Source organism: Meriones unguiculatus, chromosome 21 (assembly GCF_030254825.1).
Source record: "Meriones unguiculatus strain TT.TT164.6M chromosome 21, Bangor_MerUng_6.1, whole genome shotgun sequence".
Classification (NCBI taxonomy): Eukaryota; Metazoa; Chordata; class Mammalia; order Rodentia; family Muridae; genus Meriones; species Meriones unguiculatus.
This window is the reverse complement of record NC_083368.1, coordinates 24,903,364-24,919,937: the sequence shown is the minus strand read 5'-3', so window position 1 is coordinate 24,919,937 and position 16,574 is coordinate 24,903,364. Positions and strand designations below refer to the sequence as shown.

Below are 16,574 nucleotides of genomic sequence, written 5' to 3'. Positions count from 1 at the left end.
AAGAGCAGGCCAATCAGTTCATGTCAGAGACAGTCCCTGTCCCCATTACTATAGAGGCCACTTGGACACTGAACTGTCATGGGCTGCCTCCATGCAGGGGTTCCAGACCATCTCCATGAGTGGTCCATGGCTGGAGTATCAGTTTCAGAAAAGAGCCCTGTGCCCAGACTTTTTGGATCTGTTGCTCTCCTTGTGGAGCTGCTGTCATCTCCAGGTCTTTCTATCTCCCCTCTTCTTTCATAAGATTCCCTGCACTCTGTCCAAAGTTTGGCTGTGAGTTTTAGCATCTGCCTCAAAACCCTGCAGGGTTCTCTTAAGTTCTTATATTTCAACCCTCATCAGAGAAGTTTCTTTTAGTCATAGACAATAATGATCATAGAGTTATAAGCAATAAAATGTGTAGTGATTAAAAAATATAAGGACTCTTACAAAAAGGGGGAACTGTAGAGAGCTGCGGAATGCTATGCCTTAAAGATGGAGCTGGTTTCCGCCTTCCACCTTCCCGATGGTGAGTGCTCTCTGTCACGAACAACTCCACATTTGGCTAAGGCCGAGGATCTGGCTTGCTTCCATGTATGTGGACCTATCTGCATTGCCCCCGTGGCACGCCTGGGTTGGCTACCCAGAGGCTATTTAAGCTGTGGGCTGGCTTTCCCCGGGGTCCGAGGATTGTTCAATGTTCCTGAATAAACTGCATTGAAAAAAATATATATATATATAAGGACTCTATGCTGGGTGGGTATTAAATGGATAAATTTTGGAGAAGTAGGAGGTGAATATGATTAGAATAAATTTTATGAAATACTCAAAGAATGTAAAAAATCTTAAACTATAAAAAGGAGAAAAGAAAGAGTTAAAATCTAGAAGCTAACATTCACATCTAAGAGAGAGTATGCTGCTTGTATTTCTGAGCATGGGTTACCTCATGACATACTGTTTTCTAGTTCCATCTACTTTCTTATAAATTTCATTTTTTTTTAGCTTAATAACAGTCATTATATGGCTATGCCACATTTTCATTATCTACTCAATTGTTGATAGATTATCTAAGCTGATTCCACTCCCTTGCTATTGTGATGAAATCAATGGTAAAAACCTGTCTCTCTGGTGGGATGTAGAGATATGTGGAGCATATCCAGGGGTAGGAAAGCTGAATTATAGTGCATATATCATTTCAATTTTGTGAGAAACTTCCACCATTATTACTGTGGCTGCAGCGTTTTACATTCCCAGCAGCAGTGGATAACACTTCCTTTTTTCTTACATATTCACCGGTTTCTGACCATTTGTGTTTGATGGTAAACATGCAGACAAAGGAGATGGACTTCTGAACAAGGCTTAGCATTTCCCAAGTCGTTAAATATTTAAACCCTTATTAAAATACCTATTGTCATTTGTTTTTTTTTTCTTTTAATTCTCTTCAGTTAATCACTCCACTTATTGATCAACAGATTTTTCTGTGTTTAATTTTTGCAATTCTATATGTATTCTAGATAATAACACGATATCTGAAGTATAACTAGCAAATATTATTCTCCCATTCTATAGGCTTTCTGATTGTTCTATTGACAACTTGTTTTTCTGTGCTGGAACTTTTAATTTGTGTAGTCCCATTAAATTTTGAGGCTATTTTCTAGGCTATTGTGGTCATTGAGAAGGTTTTTACACATGCCTATGTCCTGTAACACTTTCTTTTGCTTTCTTCTAGCTAATTTAATCGTGTCAGCTTTAAAAATACTCATTCCATCCTTTTACAAGCAATTTTGTCTTTATTTATTTTATTCACTTTATATCCTTGTAACCCCGTCTCTTCTCCCTGCCCAGTCCTACCTTCTCTCCCTCTCATTCCATTTGAATTGAGGTAAATACAGACATGGTGTGAGTTCTACTCACATAGAAGGATTGGCTGAGAGCATAATCCTTGTATTGATAATCCTGTTTCAGTCACTGCTTCTCTTTCTGAATACTTTTGTTCTAGTTAAAGTGCATCCCTTTGCAAACTGACCTCTCCACCTAGTCTTTTCACTGCTGTCTCCCTGGGCCATCTCACTCAATCACTTTCACTTTCAAACCTTCCTCTGCATGAGTTACAACTCCATGGTACTCTCATAGTGTCTTCCACTGTTATTATAAATATTGTTTTCATTTCTGCTGCTAGACTATGGAGAAACTTGCTAGGCAACAAAGCTTTAATATCTGTGTTAAGATTTTCCCATGCAGTGTCTGGTGAAAAATATATGGAATGATAAAGTAGTTGAATGAATTATTCAGATTGGTATTTCAATAGCCTCTCTAAGAAAAAAAATCTTCAGAGGTTCCTAGACATTCTTTAATATGTATAAAGAATAGGAAACATTTCTTATTAATTTATTCAATTTTGCATCTTGATCATAGTCCTCTCACTCCTCTGCTCCCAGTCCCATCTTCCCTTCTGCATCCCCTCTCCCCTGTTTCTCCAAATAGTGGAGCCCTCTACCCAGGTACCTTACCTCATCTATTCACATAAGGACTGAGTTTGTCTTCCTTCCCTATGGGCTGGTAGGAAAGTCCCATCAGGGGGAAGTGATCAAAAAGCAGGCAATATAGTCCATGTCAGAGCTATCCGCCACTCCCCTAACTAGTGGGCTCAAATGTAGTCTAAGATGTCCATAGGGCTTAGATCTTAAGGTCTGTTCATTGTAGTATATCTCTCCTGTACTATATGATTAAAATCTCCTTATAAGTGAGTATACACCATGTGTGTCTTTCTTCGTCTGTGTTAACTCACTCAAAATGATCTTTCTAGTTCCCATCATTTGCCTCCAAATTGCATGATTTCCTTGTTTTTAATGGATGAGTAGTATTCCATTGTGTAAATGTACCACAGTTTTTTTTTATCCACCCTTTGGTTGAGGGACTTCTATGTTGTTTCCAGTTTCTCGCTATTACAAATAAAGCTACTATGAACATGGTTGAACAAATATCTTTGTTGTATTGTGGAGCGTCTTTTGGGTATATGCCCAGGAGAAGTAGAGCTGGTTCTTGAGGTATGGCTATTTTCAGTTTTCTGAGAAAGCACCGAATGGATTTCCAAAGTGGTTATACAAGTTTGCACTCCCACCAGCAATGCTGGAGTGTTCCCCTTTCTCCATATCCTTGCCAGCAAGCGGTGTTACTTGGGTTTACAAGTGCCATTTTGACAGGTGTAATATGCAATCTCAGAGTCATTTTGATTTGCATTTTCCTGATGACTAAAGACATTGAGCATTTCCTTAAGTGCTTCTTCACCATTCAAGCTTCCTCTGTTGAGAAATCTAAGTATCTCACCAAAACTTCTCAAAGGATTCCACAAAATAGAAACAGAATGAACATTACCAACTCATTCTATGAAGTTAAAATCACCGTGATACCTAAAGCCACACAAAGACTCAACAAAGAAAATTTTAGACCAATCTCTCTTATGAATATTGATTCAAAAATGCTCATTAGACATATAATATAGGATAAACATACTAAAATCTGTATACCTAAAGAAGCTAAGCAAGAAGGAGGACCCTGGGTAAAGTGATCAATCCTCATTCAGAAAAGCAAATGGGATAGACATTGGAAGAGGGAGAAAACAGGGAACAGTACAAGGGCTTACCACAGAGGGCCTCTGAAAGACTCAACCCAGCATGGTATGGAAGCATATGCTGAGACTCATAGCCAAACTTTGAGCAGAGTGCAGGTAATCATATAAAAGAAGGGCTGGATGAAAGACCTGGAAGTGACAGGAGCTCCACAAGGAGAGCAACAGAACCAAGAAATCTGAGCACAGGGATCTTTTCTGAGATTGATACTCCAACCAAGGACCATAGCATGCATGGAGATAACCTAGAACCCCTGTTCAGATGTAGCCCATGGCAGCTCAGTCTCCAAATGAGTTCCTTAGTAAGAGGAACAGGGGCTATCTCTGACATGAACTCAGTCACTGGCTCTTTGGTCACCTCCCCCATGAGGAGGCGGACAGCCTTACCTGGCCATAGAGGAAGACAGTGCAGCCACTCCTGATGAGACCAGATAAGCTAAGGTCAGATGGAAGTAGAGTAGGACCTCCCCTATCAGTGGACTGGGGGAGGGGCATGGGAGTAGATGATGGAGGGAGGATGAGATTGGGAGAGGATGATGGAGGGGGCTACAGCTGGGATACAAAGTAAATAAATTGTAATAAATTAAAATAAAGAAATAAAAATTTTAAAAAATACTTGTAAACGGAATTGAAGAACACATCAAACACATCATCCACCATGATCAAGTAGGCTTCATCCCAGTGATGCAAGGATGGTTCAGCCTATGAAAATCCATCAATGTAATCCACTGTGTAAATAAACTGAAAGAAAAAAAAAGCACATGATCATCTTATTAGATGCAGAAAAAGCCTTTGACAAAATCTAACAGCCCTTCATAATAAAAGTCTTGGAGAGATCAGGGATAAAAGGGCCATACTTGAACATAATAAATACAGCAAGCCAACAGCCAACATCAAGCTAAATGGAAAGGAACTCAAAGAAGTCCCAGTAAAATCAGAGACAAGAAAAGATTGTTCACTCTTCCCATATCACTTCAATACACCCATAAAAGCACAAACACAGTGGAGGCAGGGAGAAAGGGGGATGGAAGGGAGAGGAAAGGGAGAGAAAGAGAAAGAGGCAAGAGATTAGATCATGAAACTAGAATTCTGGGATTATATTTGCGTACTTCCAGTTATCAAAATTTAAACACAACCAAAGCAGTAGCCAGTTTTACAGGTTACTGGCGGAAAAAAAAATAACAATAATACAATACAAGTATAATAATACAATAATACAATAATAACAATACAAGTATAAGAGAAACAGTTAAAGATTAAGAAGAAAATTATTAATAGAGCACTCAGTTCACTTGTACAAAAAACATGGCATGAGGGCTAGGTTTGGTGGCACGTGCGTTTATCCCAGCCAACACTCTGAGGTAGAGTCAGGCAAGTTTCTGAGTTTGAGGCCAGCCTAATCCATATCATGAAGCCTATACCAACCAGACTGCATACTGAGGCCTTCTCAAAAGAAAAGAAAGATAAAAAAAAAAGAAGACATCTGCAAAATTTTTTGAAATCCTACTTAGCCTCTTTGCAAGCAATATTGCCTTTCACATGTGGGAAATTCTCATTTCTCCTTCATTCAAGTATTTTAAAACTGCTGGCCTTCTACCAACTTTTATTAATGATTCTGCATAAAATACTCTTCTAGTTTCTCCTAGTTAAAGGGGTAGGGGAGAGGGGTATTAAGAGTTTGCTCCCTGCTCTCTTCCTTTTATGAAGGAACTGTAGAAATTTCACCACTGATTCTGATTTCAGTAGCTTCTATATCCCTTAAAATCTACTCTAGAGTTGTTCCCATATCTCTCTGGCATGCCTATTCATTCCATTGGACACTTAACAGAATATTGTTTTTAGTTTCCTCATTTCATTTTCCGCATTTGCATAATAAATGTCATTATAGAAACTTCTAAGATGGGGTGAGAATTTAATGAGATAAAGCATAGCCACAGGGTTCTGTAACCCAGCACATTCTAGCCAGTCTCCTCTCTCCTGAATCTGTTCTTTCTCTATTTTTAAATCACCATATTTCTTGTAAATTGGGATGGCTTTTTATTTTTATTTTTTGGCTTAGCAATGTTAATTCTACCATTCAGTTTCTGCTGCTGCTGCCCTAGTCATCTGCACAAGCTTGCAACTCTGCCAAACAATGGCATTCCTTCAGGGGAAATTCATCCTCTTCAATATAAGCTGCCAAAGGAGAAAGTTACATACAAATGAACCAACTTTGTCTTAAAAATAGGAGTTTCTATTTTTTTTTTTTTTGTTGTTGTTGTTTTGCCCAGACCAATCTACATACCCACAGGGTAAGACAGCAGTGATGATTTTTTAAATTATTTTTTTATTAATTACAGTTTATTCACTTTGTCTCTCCCCATACCTCTCTCCCTCCTCCCCTCCCAATCCCACCCTCCTTTTTCCCCACCTGCGTCACTCTCCCAGTCTACTGATAAAGGAAGTCCTCCTCCCCTTCCCTCTGATCCTAGTCTATCAGGTCTCCTAGTCTATCATTGTCTTCTTCTGTGGCCTGGTAAGGCTGCTCCCCGCCCAGGGGGAGGTGATCAAAAAGCAGGCTAATCAATTCCTGTCAGAGACAGTCCCTGTCCCCATTACAATGGAGCCCACTTGGATACTGAACTGCCATACACTACCTCTGTGCAGGGGTTCCAGGCCATCTCCATGAGTGGTCCTTGGCTAAAGTATCAGTCTCAGAAAAGACCCCTGTGCCCAGACTTGTCATCAGAGGAGGGAGAAAACAGGGAACAGGGCAGGAGCCTACCACAGAGGGCCTCTGAAAGGCTCTGCCCTGCTGAAACTCATAGCCAAACTTTGGGCAGAGTATAGAAAATCTTATGAAAGAAGTGGGAGATAGTAAGACCTGGAGAGGACAGGAGCTCCACAAGGACAGCAACAGATGATTTTTTTTTTATGGTTTTCATCAGATTCTTTCAATGACAGATATGTTCATGCTACTTTAATCTATACTTGACATACAGATGAGCCTGTAAGGTGGAGAGACTTCAACTATTTCTCTCTATGCCTCATCTTCCTCCGACCTCAGGGCACCAAACGTTTCTGCCCAAACCACTCCTGCCTTAACACTAATACAGACCATTGAAATGTAGTCCATACTTTTCTGCCATGATTGTCCTGTCTATCTGTCCCTCCTCTTCTTCTCAATTCATTGAGTCATTCTCTGAATGACTCAGTCACATCTTTACTTTCAAGGAAATACTTATTGGGTCAGTTGCTCAAGGGTATTCAATATAAATTTATTCTTTATGCTCAACATACATATTATAAAGCATTTAAAAACTTATGTGGTATGTATTATGTGGGGGTAGATAATGATTGCTATACAGTTCCAATGAACAGAAGTCACGTTGCTGTTGTGGGGTGGGTTGTACTGTCCTTTCAACCCCATCCTTTGAATAAGGCTGTGAAGGAATCCCTGAGGCAGTCTGACTAGCTAAATTGTCCAAATTGGTAGGTCCAATTTGGCAAACACACAGTTGAAGAAAATACCTGATATCAACCTCTGACCTCTAGGCCAGAGGTGTATGCACAAATGTGTATACACACCCAGATACACACTTATACACACTATACAAACAATATGATTGGGCCACTAAGCCTCATGAATGTGTTTGGTCCTCTTGTGAAGGGGTGCTGCTTGACTCTTTCTTTGCAGTCCATCACAGCCTGAGTACAGTAGGAACAGGAAATGTCCTCCTCTGGAGGTCTGGACTTCCCAGGCCAAAGGATTAAAGGATATTTATTTCTAGGGAACACTCACTGACAAGGATATGCCATTTTGTTATAGAGCCTCTGTGAGCTAATACTGTATTTAATAGTTTATATCAGTTGTCAAATTGGTAGACTCTAAGATCACATTGGAGACAAATCTCTGGGCTTCGTTTGCTATGCAATTAGAGATTAGGAAGATTAATGTGGGGAGACCCACCCTATATTTGGGTGATCCCACTTCATTCAATGTGTTAGTCTCAGAATGGATGAAACAGAGAGAGCTTAGTGGGCACAGGCATATGTTATGCTCTGCTTCTAGACTGTGAATACAATTATGAACAGCTGCCTCCTCAAGCCCCTAAGCCTGTAACTCCCACACTGTGATGGACTTTATGCTAAAACTGCAAGCAAAAAGAAATTCTTACCCAAGTTAAGTGTGCTTCTTGATAGGCATTTGTCACAGAATAACAAATAATTTCTGCAGTGTGTGAGTGTGTGTATGTGTGTGTGTGTGTGTGCCTGGTGTTGGTCCTGTTGGTTTCTTTCAGTGAGTTCAGTCACAACTGTCTCAATGTAATAATTTACAGATATATTATTTAACTTGGACATGAAATAATGTGCTATATGTATAACTCTTTAAATTATTACTCAGATTATTTTTGAGTTTGGAAAAATGTGTGTGCATTATGATGGAAAAGAAAATAGGTATTCAGGTCAGGAAAAATGAACAACAAACTTATCAACAAAAATTATCGAATTGTATTCTCAGAATATTTTAAATCTTTATTATGTATATAATATGATTAAATATGTTATGTCTTATATATGATTTTAGCTAGCATGTGACTATTTATTGAAACATTGTTAACATAGTTTACATATGGAGAAACATACATTTTATACTTCTAAGAAAAGAAACAGAACAACTGTGTTTGGGTATATAAGGCTATGCAGCATTGCAGAAGTGAATATACATGAAACCAGTGATGAACATTGACATGGCATCTATCAGCTTAGACTGTGAAGCTTAGACCTTCTGGTTTTCCCCAAGTTCCCATAGTCTGCTAGGATTCTTACGGATCCCTAACTTTACCATCATTCATTCTACTCTAACTCAGTAAAGCATCTATTTCCCGTTTTCCAGTTTTATATATGTACATGCTTATTTAGTATCATTATATGTATGATTATTTTATGTAATTCATTTTTTACATATGAACAAATTAAAAAGAATACATTGTTAAATATTGAAATTGTGTACTTGAGTCATTCTTCTGTTAACAACCACAAAAAGGCCAGAAATATGAAGGAAACTGTATTTTTTAAATTTAAAAATATGTGGTAATAAAAGGACTTTAATCATATTTTTTTCATTTTTATGAGAGGCAGAATACAAATAAAAGTCTCACCGTTTTGCACACATTTGAATTTGAAACAGTGCCTTATATAGCTCATGCTAATCTTGAATTCATTATGTATAAGAAACAGGTCTTGAATTCTGGTTCTCATGCCATCAGCTGTGGAGTGCTGATATGACAGACTTGCACCAGCATGTCTGCTTCATTCTCAGGCTTGTAAATGGTTATCCTATGATCAAAGATTATCAACATCTTAATTTTATGGTCTGAATAACTGATCTTATAGCCGAGAAAAAGTTTTCTCAGCTTTCAATTCAAACCTTTTCTCTTTTACAAATAACAAAAACATTGCATTCATTAGTAAAAGAATATCTTTTAGGTTGTCATATCACGTTTAAAAATACAGGGTCTTAAAATGAATAGAATACAATATATCTTAGAAAGTATGAATTACTGAGACACATGACAAATCCCATATAATACAAAGTCTTGCTTATAATATAATATAAGTCTTTGCTGCTTACAAAGTCTTGGATCTGTCAAAAAATGAAAGGTGATAGCTAGGGCTAGAGACAAGTACAAGTCTCAGCACCATATCAAATGGCTTACATCACCTAGTAGTAAGACCGTTTCCAAGGACTGAATAACTTTTTGACCTCTCTGGCCTCCTTGGGCCACTGCATTCATATGTACACATGGCGCCCACCACACACACACACACACACACACACACACACACACTTAAATATGTTAAAAAAGCATATCACTATGCTGTCAAAATGTTAACTTATTGCTTAAGTATTTTATTGTTGAGCCGAACGTTTTTCAAGGCACAAAATTATGTTTGAATTGCAATTCACTCAGTTTTAAGACAAGGCTATGGCCTGTGGTTTAGTACTTCTATTGAAGGAAAGTGTGTTAGTTTCAAAATCAGTTCAGTTGGTCTTTTAATGAAAATTGATGAAAAATGCTATTTGCAAGATTTCTCATATACAAATATGAGTGCATGTATATTGTATTTTTGACCATCATTTCCAAAGCATGTTAAGTCTATTGATAAATTTTTAACCTGCTTCAGGTCTTATATTCATGCTTCAAAAAGACACTTAAAAAAGAAAATAGGCATCCCTGAATTCTGAGATTTTATTTAATGATATTGTTGCTATAGTTACAGCTGAAATCTTACATAAAACAAATTACTTATTGATGGAAAATGCTGAGTAGCACAGCAGAGTCTTTTTTCTGTTTCTTTTTTTTTTTATTTTTATTCATTTCCTTCTCCCCTCTTAAGATTAATGGATTTTTGGCATGTTGTTTTGTTTTGAACAAGCTTTGATGATTTGATGTTAAATGAATTTTAATAACTTGTTCTAGCTTACAATTGAATGTGTTTGAGTTTTGTGTGATCAGCATATTTATTTTTATACACTTCATATTTATCAGAATTTTCACACTTGGATATGTATTTTATATTCTAATAACTTTATGTTATAGAAGTAAATAAGTAGGTGATTATTTTCATAATATGGAGGCTTCTGATTATGTTATATTTAATAATTGCATAGATTAAAATCTTTTATTATAGTTTTTTCCAGTAGCACTAATAAGTATCCTTAGAAAGAGCATTAAAATCTGCAAAATGCATAAAAATAAAGGAATATGACTTGTCACTCCATGGGAAAAAACTGAATTTTCTTTTCTTACCATCTATGCATCATGCACAGTGTCTTGGGTAGGTGTAGGAATTTATTCCTCTCTTCTGTGATGGCACTTAGTCTGACTTCAGTTTGTGCAGGTCTTGTGACTGTTGTCATAGTCTATGTGATTTTCTATGTGCATTTGCCCTGTTGCATCTAGAAAAATGCTGTTTCCTTGAATTCATCCAATCACTGTGGTTCTTAAAATCTTTTCAACCCATCTTCTGCTCTTGAGCTCTGGTTTCAGAATTGTGATGCAGTTACTGAATACAGGGTTAAAAATTCTAAACTCTTGTACTCGCTGCACATTGTTCATTTGTGGATTTCAGTGTTAATTGCAGTAAGGCGAAGCTTCTCTGAGGAGAGTTGAGAAGAGCATTTATTTATAGGTATGACAAGATGTCATTAGGAATTATTTTATTGTTATGCTGACTTAACAGAATGATTACAGTAGAGTTCCCTGACTTATTTAGCCTCAGGTTCTTGGTCTCGTTAACACTGTCAGATATAAAATCCATCTTGCAGAGCGTGACATAAATCCAATGAAAAAACAGGAGGTTACCTCCTGTAGCATTTGTTCTACTTTTGTGCCAGTACATCTCGCAAGCTCAGAGCAGTTGTAGCTTTCAGGGATTGTAGCTAGCTGTTATCTCTTAGCACTATACCTTATCCTGTTCACATGACAGACGCTGGTGGTATAGTCACCACTGCTTTATAACTTTACCAAAAATACTGTAAATTGAGGAAATGAAGTGTTTTATTTCATATAATAAGATTAGATGCATATACTGTGCAGTATGAACCCTTTTACCTATATTCCAAAAGTTATGAAAATACTGAGTATACTCTCTCCCAAATACCAATGTGCTTCATTTTTTCAATGCAGGTCCTTTTAACAAAAGCCATGTAGTCTGTGGTACATGGTTTTCCATATGTACTTATCATATACTCAATATATGACAACTAACTAAAAGTAATTTCACAAAATATAATCAGAATTACATAATAGACAAAACTTTCCAATAGAATTAAAACCACTTTCCTGCTAGATTAAAAGTCCCCATCTCATTTACATAAGGAAATGTCCTGATAAGAATGCTTAGTATTCACCTGCATGTGATTTTTAGAATTCTTGTGACAAAACAGCACTGACACTGCTTTTTTTTGTCTGCTGTTTTTTTTTTAATGTCAACCTCAAAATATGAATAATGAAAAATCTTAAGATGTATTTCAATCAAGTCATGGTTTTTTGAACTGTAGTACAGATAAAGATTGATGTTCTCAGGTATTATTTTGGGGGACTATTCAGTGCAGAGATGAGGCACTCTCTGTTTGACAAGTGATAAAGTCAGCTTCTTTCCCACAACTTATAGACATAGCTGTTTTGTAAAACTGTGCTTCACACCAGAGATGCTTTCACAGAAACGTATATTGGTACATCACCAGATGATGGTGATGCGTTTAATCCGAGCACTTGGGAGGCAGAGGCAGGTAGATTTTCTGAGTTTGAGGTCAGCCTTGTCTACTGAGAGGCAGGCAGGGCTACACAGAGAAACCCTATCTTAAAAGAAAGAAGAAAAGGAAGGAAAGAAGGGAAGGAGGGAAGGAAGGAAGGAAGGAAGGAAGGAAGAAAGGAAGTAAAGAAGGAAGGAAGGAAGGAAGGAAGGAAGGAAGGAAGGAAGGAAGGAAGGGAAGGAAAGAAGGGAAGGAAGGAAGAAAGGAAGGAAGGAAGGAAGGGAGGGAAGGAGGGAGGGAGGGAGGGAGGAAGTAAGGAATAAAGAACAGAGAAATAAAGGAAAAGGACGAAAAGAACAAAAAAAAAAAGAAAGATGATCTTGAGGTATCACACCAAAGCAAAGGGACCCAAATATATCCTAATGCTTTACAGACAGGCCTTACTAAACTTAACCATAGGTTTTCACCTTTGTACTTTGATAAGAAGTTAAGGATCCATAACTCCTTACAGATTAAAAAATTGTCAAATATATTAAGCACCATCTCTAAAAAACAGAAAGCAGGGGACAAAATGAAACTTTTCTCTAATAGTATTCTACAACAGTAAGTGGTTTTTCTGTAAGAAATTTAATCCAAACACCTGGAGAGAGGAGCCAATATGAAAAGTAACTTGAAATTAAATTTATCTGGAGACAATGCAACATAAAAAAGCAGGCAGACTTATTTATAGGAACTTCCCACCTTGTTCCTTGCATAATAAATACAAATTAAATAGCATTAATTAGAAGTAACATGCACAGCTTTAATGTCTTATATTAAAATAGATATAATGGAGGACAAAACAGAAAATTCAAAAGTCAAGGAGAGTTCCTGCCATCACGTTTGCATCTGCCCCCTGTGTGATCAGTTTTCATGTGCTTTTTTTTCAGAGAATAGTTTTCTACCTTAGATTTCAAAACAGTGAGCTGACAGTTTCTCAGGATTGGGGGGGGAAGGGTCCTCGTTTCTTCACCCAGTGCTATGCTAATACTGGAAAGCATATAGCTGAGTACCACCTAAGGTGATCTGCTGAAGAGAGACAACCTGCTATATACTGAGCAGCAATCACATAAGGAAACATCTCAGGCAGAAAATCTGAATACGTTTTTGCAAAACATGCCAAACAGTAGGAACTATGATCTTTCCTGCCTTAACTGAGGAATACATGTGATTAGTATTTAAAATGGAATGATTTTATTAACTAGAAAGAAGATAATTTTTTAAATTTTTTTATTAATTACACTTTATTCACTTTGTAGTCCCTCTGTAGCTCCCTCCCACCTCCCCTCCCAATCCTTCCCTTCCTCCCCCTTCTTCAAGCATGCCCCTCCCCAAGTCCACTGATATGGGAGGTCTTCTTTTCTTTCCTTCTGATCCTAGTCTATTAGGTTTCACCAGGAGTGTCTGCATTGTCTTCCTCTTCCAAGTGGGTTCCATAGTAATGGGAACAGGGACTGTCTCTGACATGAACTGATTGGCCTGCTCTTTGATCACCTACCCCTTAGGGGGAAGCAGCCATACCAGGCCACAGAAGATAGAGAATTTTTAAAAAAAAATCTACTGTACTCTGTGGAATTTTATTTGGTTGATACAAAGAGATAAAGAGTTGGAAAACTAAATTCAAATAATCTCTGCTTAATTTTGAACAAAATGAAAATTATTATGAAATATAAGTGTATAAGAATAAATTTATGATGGAAATGAACACACTAGGCATGGAATAATTTTGAACACACTAGGCATGGAATAATTTTCTTTCAAATTTACAGATTCCTTTCCACCCAAAACCCCCAAATGAGTATTTCCCTGGGTCCTTCATATATATATATATATGTATATATGTATATATACATATATATATGAATCTTATTTTATATTTTTGAAAACAATTCTTTATTTTTTATATTAATTACAGTTTATTTACTTTGTAATAAATGGGAGGGAGCTGTAGCCCCTCCCTCATTGCCTCCCAAATTCCACCCTCCCTCCCTCATCTCCTCCCTGCCCCTCTCCAAGTCCATTGATAGGGGAGGTCCTCCTCCACTTCCATCTGACCCTAGCCTATCAGGTTTTATCAGGAATGTCTGCATTGTCTTCCTTTGTGGCCTGGTAAGGCCTCCTATTTGGGGAGGTGACCAAAGAGCCAACCACTGAGTTCATGTCAGAGACAGTCCCTGTTCCCATTACTAGGGCTACCACTTAGATGCTGAGCTGCCATTGGCTATGTCTGAGTAGGGGTTCTAGGTTATCTCCATGCATGGTCCTTGATTGGATTATCAGTCTCAGAAAAGACCCCTTTGCCCAGATTTCTTGCTTCTGTTGTTCTCCTTGTAGAACTCCTGTCCCCTCCAGGTCTTTCTATCTCCCCTTCTTTCATTAGTTTTCCTGCACTCTGCCCAAATTTTGTCTATGTGTCTCAGCATCTGTTTTGATACTTTGTTGGGTAGAGTCTTTCAGAGGCCCACTGTGGTAGGCTGCTGTCCTGTTCCCTGTTTTCTTCCTCTTTGGAGGTCTGTCCCATTTGCCTTTCTGAATAAGGATTGATCATCTTACCCAGGGTCATCCTTCTTGCTTAGCTTCTTTAGGTGTATAGATTTTAGTCTGAGTGTGCTATATTATATGTCTAATATCCACTTATAAGTGAGTATATACTATGTGTGCTTTTCTGCTTCTTGGATACCTCACTCAGGAAGATCTTTTCTAGTTCACACCATTTGCCTGCAAATTTCATGATTTCCTTGTTTTTAATTTCTGAGTAGCATTCCACTTTGTAAATGTCCCACAATTGCTGTATCCATTCCTCAATTGAAGGACATCTGGGTTATTTCCAGGTTTTGGCTATTACAAATAAAGCTGCTACAGGGAAATGCAAATCAAAACGACCCTGAGATTTCACCTTACACCCATCAGAATGGTTAATATCAAAAACTCAAGTGACAAAACATGCTGGAGAGGTTGTGGACAAAGGAGAGCCTTCCTCCACTGCTGGTGGGAGTGTAAACTTGTACAACCACTTTGGAAATCAGTCTGGTGCTTCCTCAGACAATTAGGAATAGCACTTCCTCAAGATCCAGCCATGCCACTCCTAGGCATATATCCAAAAGGGGCTCAAGTACACAAGGACATTTGCTCAGCCATGTTTGTAGCAGCTTACATCCCTTTTCAACTTTCATCTTGACTAATGCACTAGAATAGAAACTCTGCAATACTCCTAATCTTTTTTGTTGCTGTTTGTTCTGCAGGTTCAAGAGTGGCTTTGTTTAAACTGCCAGACACAGAGGGCACTGTCTGGACAACTTGGAGATATGGGCAAAATGCCACCTGCATCATCAGGATCCAAAGTATCCCCTGTACCTGGCCCTGCAGAAACATCGTCTCAGAAAGCACCCACAGGCACCCATGTAAAAGGCCAAAAGAAAGAAACAGAAGTAAAAATAGAAACTGAAAAACTGATCCCAGAAAAAGAAACAGCATCAATTGAGAAAACCCCTCCAGTTGTCACCCTAGATCAAAAACCAGAGGAGAGTAAAGTAGACAAAAGCAAAGTTTCAGCCCTGCAGGAAAAGAAACCAACTTCTGAAGAAGAAAAACAGCTACCTGAAGACAAAAAAGAAAAGAAGCCACCTGCTGAAGAAACGCCACCGATTGAAGAAAAGAAGCCAGCCTCCGAAGATGAGAAGTTACCCCCAGAAGTAAAGCCGTTGACCTCAGAGGGGGAAGAGAAACGTGATATGCTTAAAGCTCCTGTACAAGTTCCAGAAGAAAAGCCTACAGGCAGAGTGGCTGCAAAGGTAGAAGAGGGGCAGCCAGAGACCAAAGTTGAAGGACTGCGAAGTGTCACACCTGAGACTTTGCCAAAGGAAGGAGAGAAGGAAAGCAAAGCAGTGAAGGAGCCTCAGGCAGAAGGCAGTGCAAGTTATGACCACGTGGAGCCCAGCAAAGTACGGACAGTAAGTTGTTCCTACTCTTACAGTCTTGCATACACACTACAGTAGATTTACTTAGTACCTGAGATGATCAAGGACAGGACAGACATAAAACCTTTAAACTGTGAATTGCTTTGCAGAGAACTCTAACTTTTCTTCACTTAAATTAAAAGAAAAGGCATTTTGATACCTTAATCAAATTTCATAGAGAATAATTGTAAATTTTTCTAAATCATATAGAAAAATGGAAAGGTTTCCTGTAGTTCCATGTTATTATTAATTTTTTTTGTAACATACAATGGACATATAAATCAGTATTTCTCTTTACCTAAAACCATGTATCATTAGGCTCTTTGGTTTTGTAAGAGCCAAGGAGCTTTTTATTATTGCTTGTTTTCTTTTGCTTTTCCTTTACATAGACTTCTAAGCTGTGATCAGCAACAAAAATATCCATACAAGAGAGGTGTGGTCAAAATTCAGAATGAAAGTAATTTCATATATTCACAGTTAATCCTAGTGTTTCTCATAATTTAGTTTGTCATCTGTTTAACATGAGAGGGTTAGTTATACTCTACATGTACTCTAAAATATTTTCCCTTAAGCGAGAATTTTCAAAATTCCCTATCTTAAGAAATATTTGCATTAGCCATTCTGCCCCTTAAATGAGCTCTAATTTTTCAAAGTATAATAATTTTAATTAGTCTAATTATACCACCTTCCTCTTTTTCTTTTCACCTTCCTATATCTGTTCCCTCCAATC

The 16,574-nt window shown here is 37.9% G+C and overlaps 1 protein-coding gene across 6 annotated transcripts in view; it reads left to right on the top strand.

Moving 5' to 3' along the window:
* The window catches only part of Pclo (piccolo presynaptic cytomatrix protein), a 321,060-nt gene that overhangs the window by 132,645 nt on the left and 171,841 nt on the right, over window positions 1-16,574 (top strand). For 5 of the 6 annotated variants that reach the window (XM_060373895.1, XM_060373894.1, XM_060373891.1 and 2 more), the window contains exon 4: window positions 15,131-15,838. In XM_060373895.1, the coding sequence (XP_060229878.1) occupies window positions 15,131-15,838 (708 nt within the window). The remainder of the gene's footprint in view (window positions 1-15,130; window positions 15,839-16,574) is intronic. The other variant, XM_060373892.1, reaches the window with a different exon arrangement.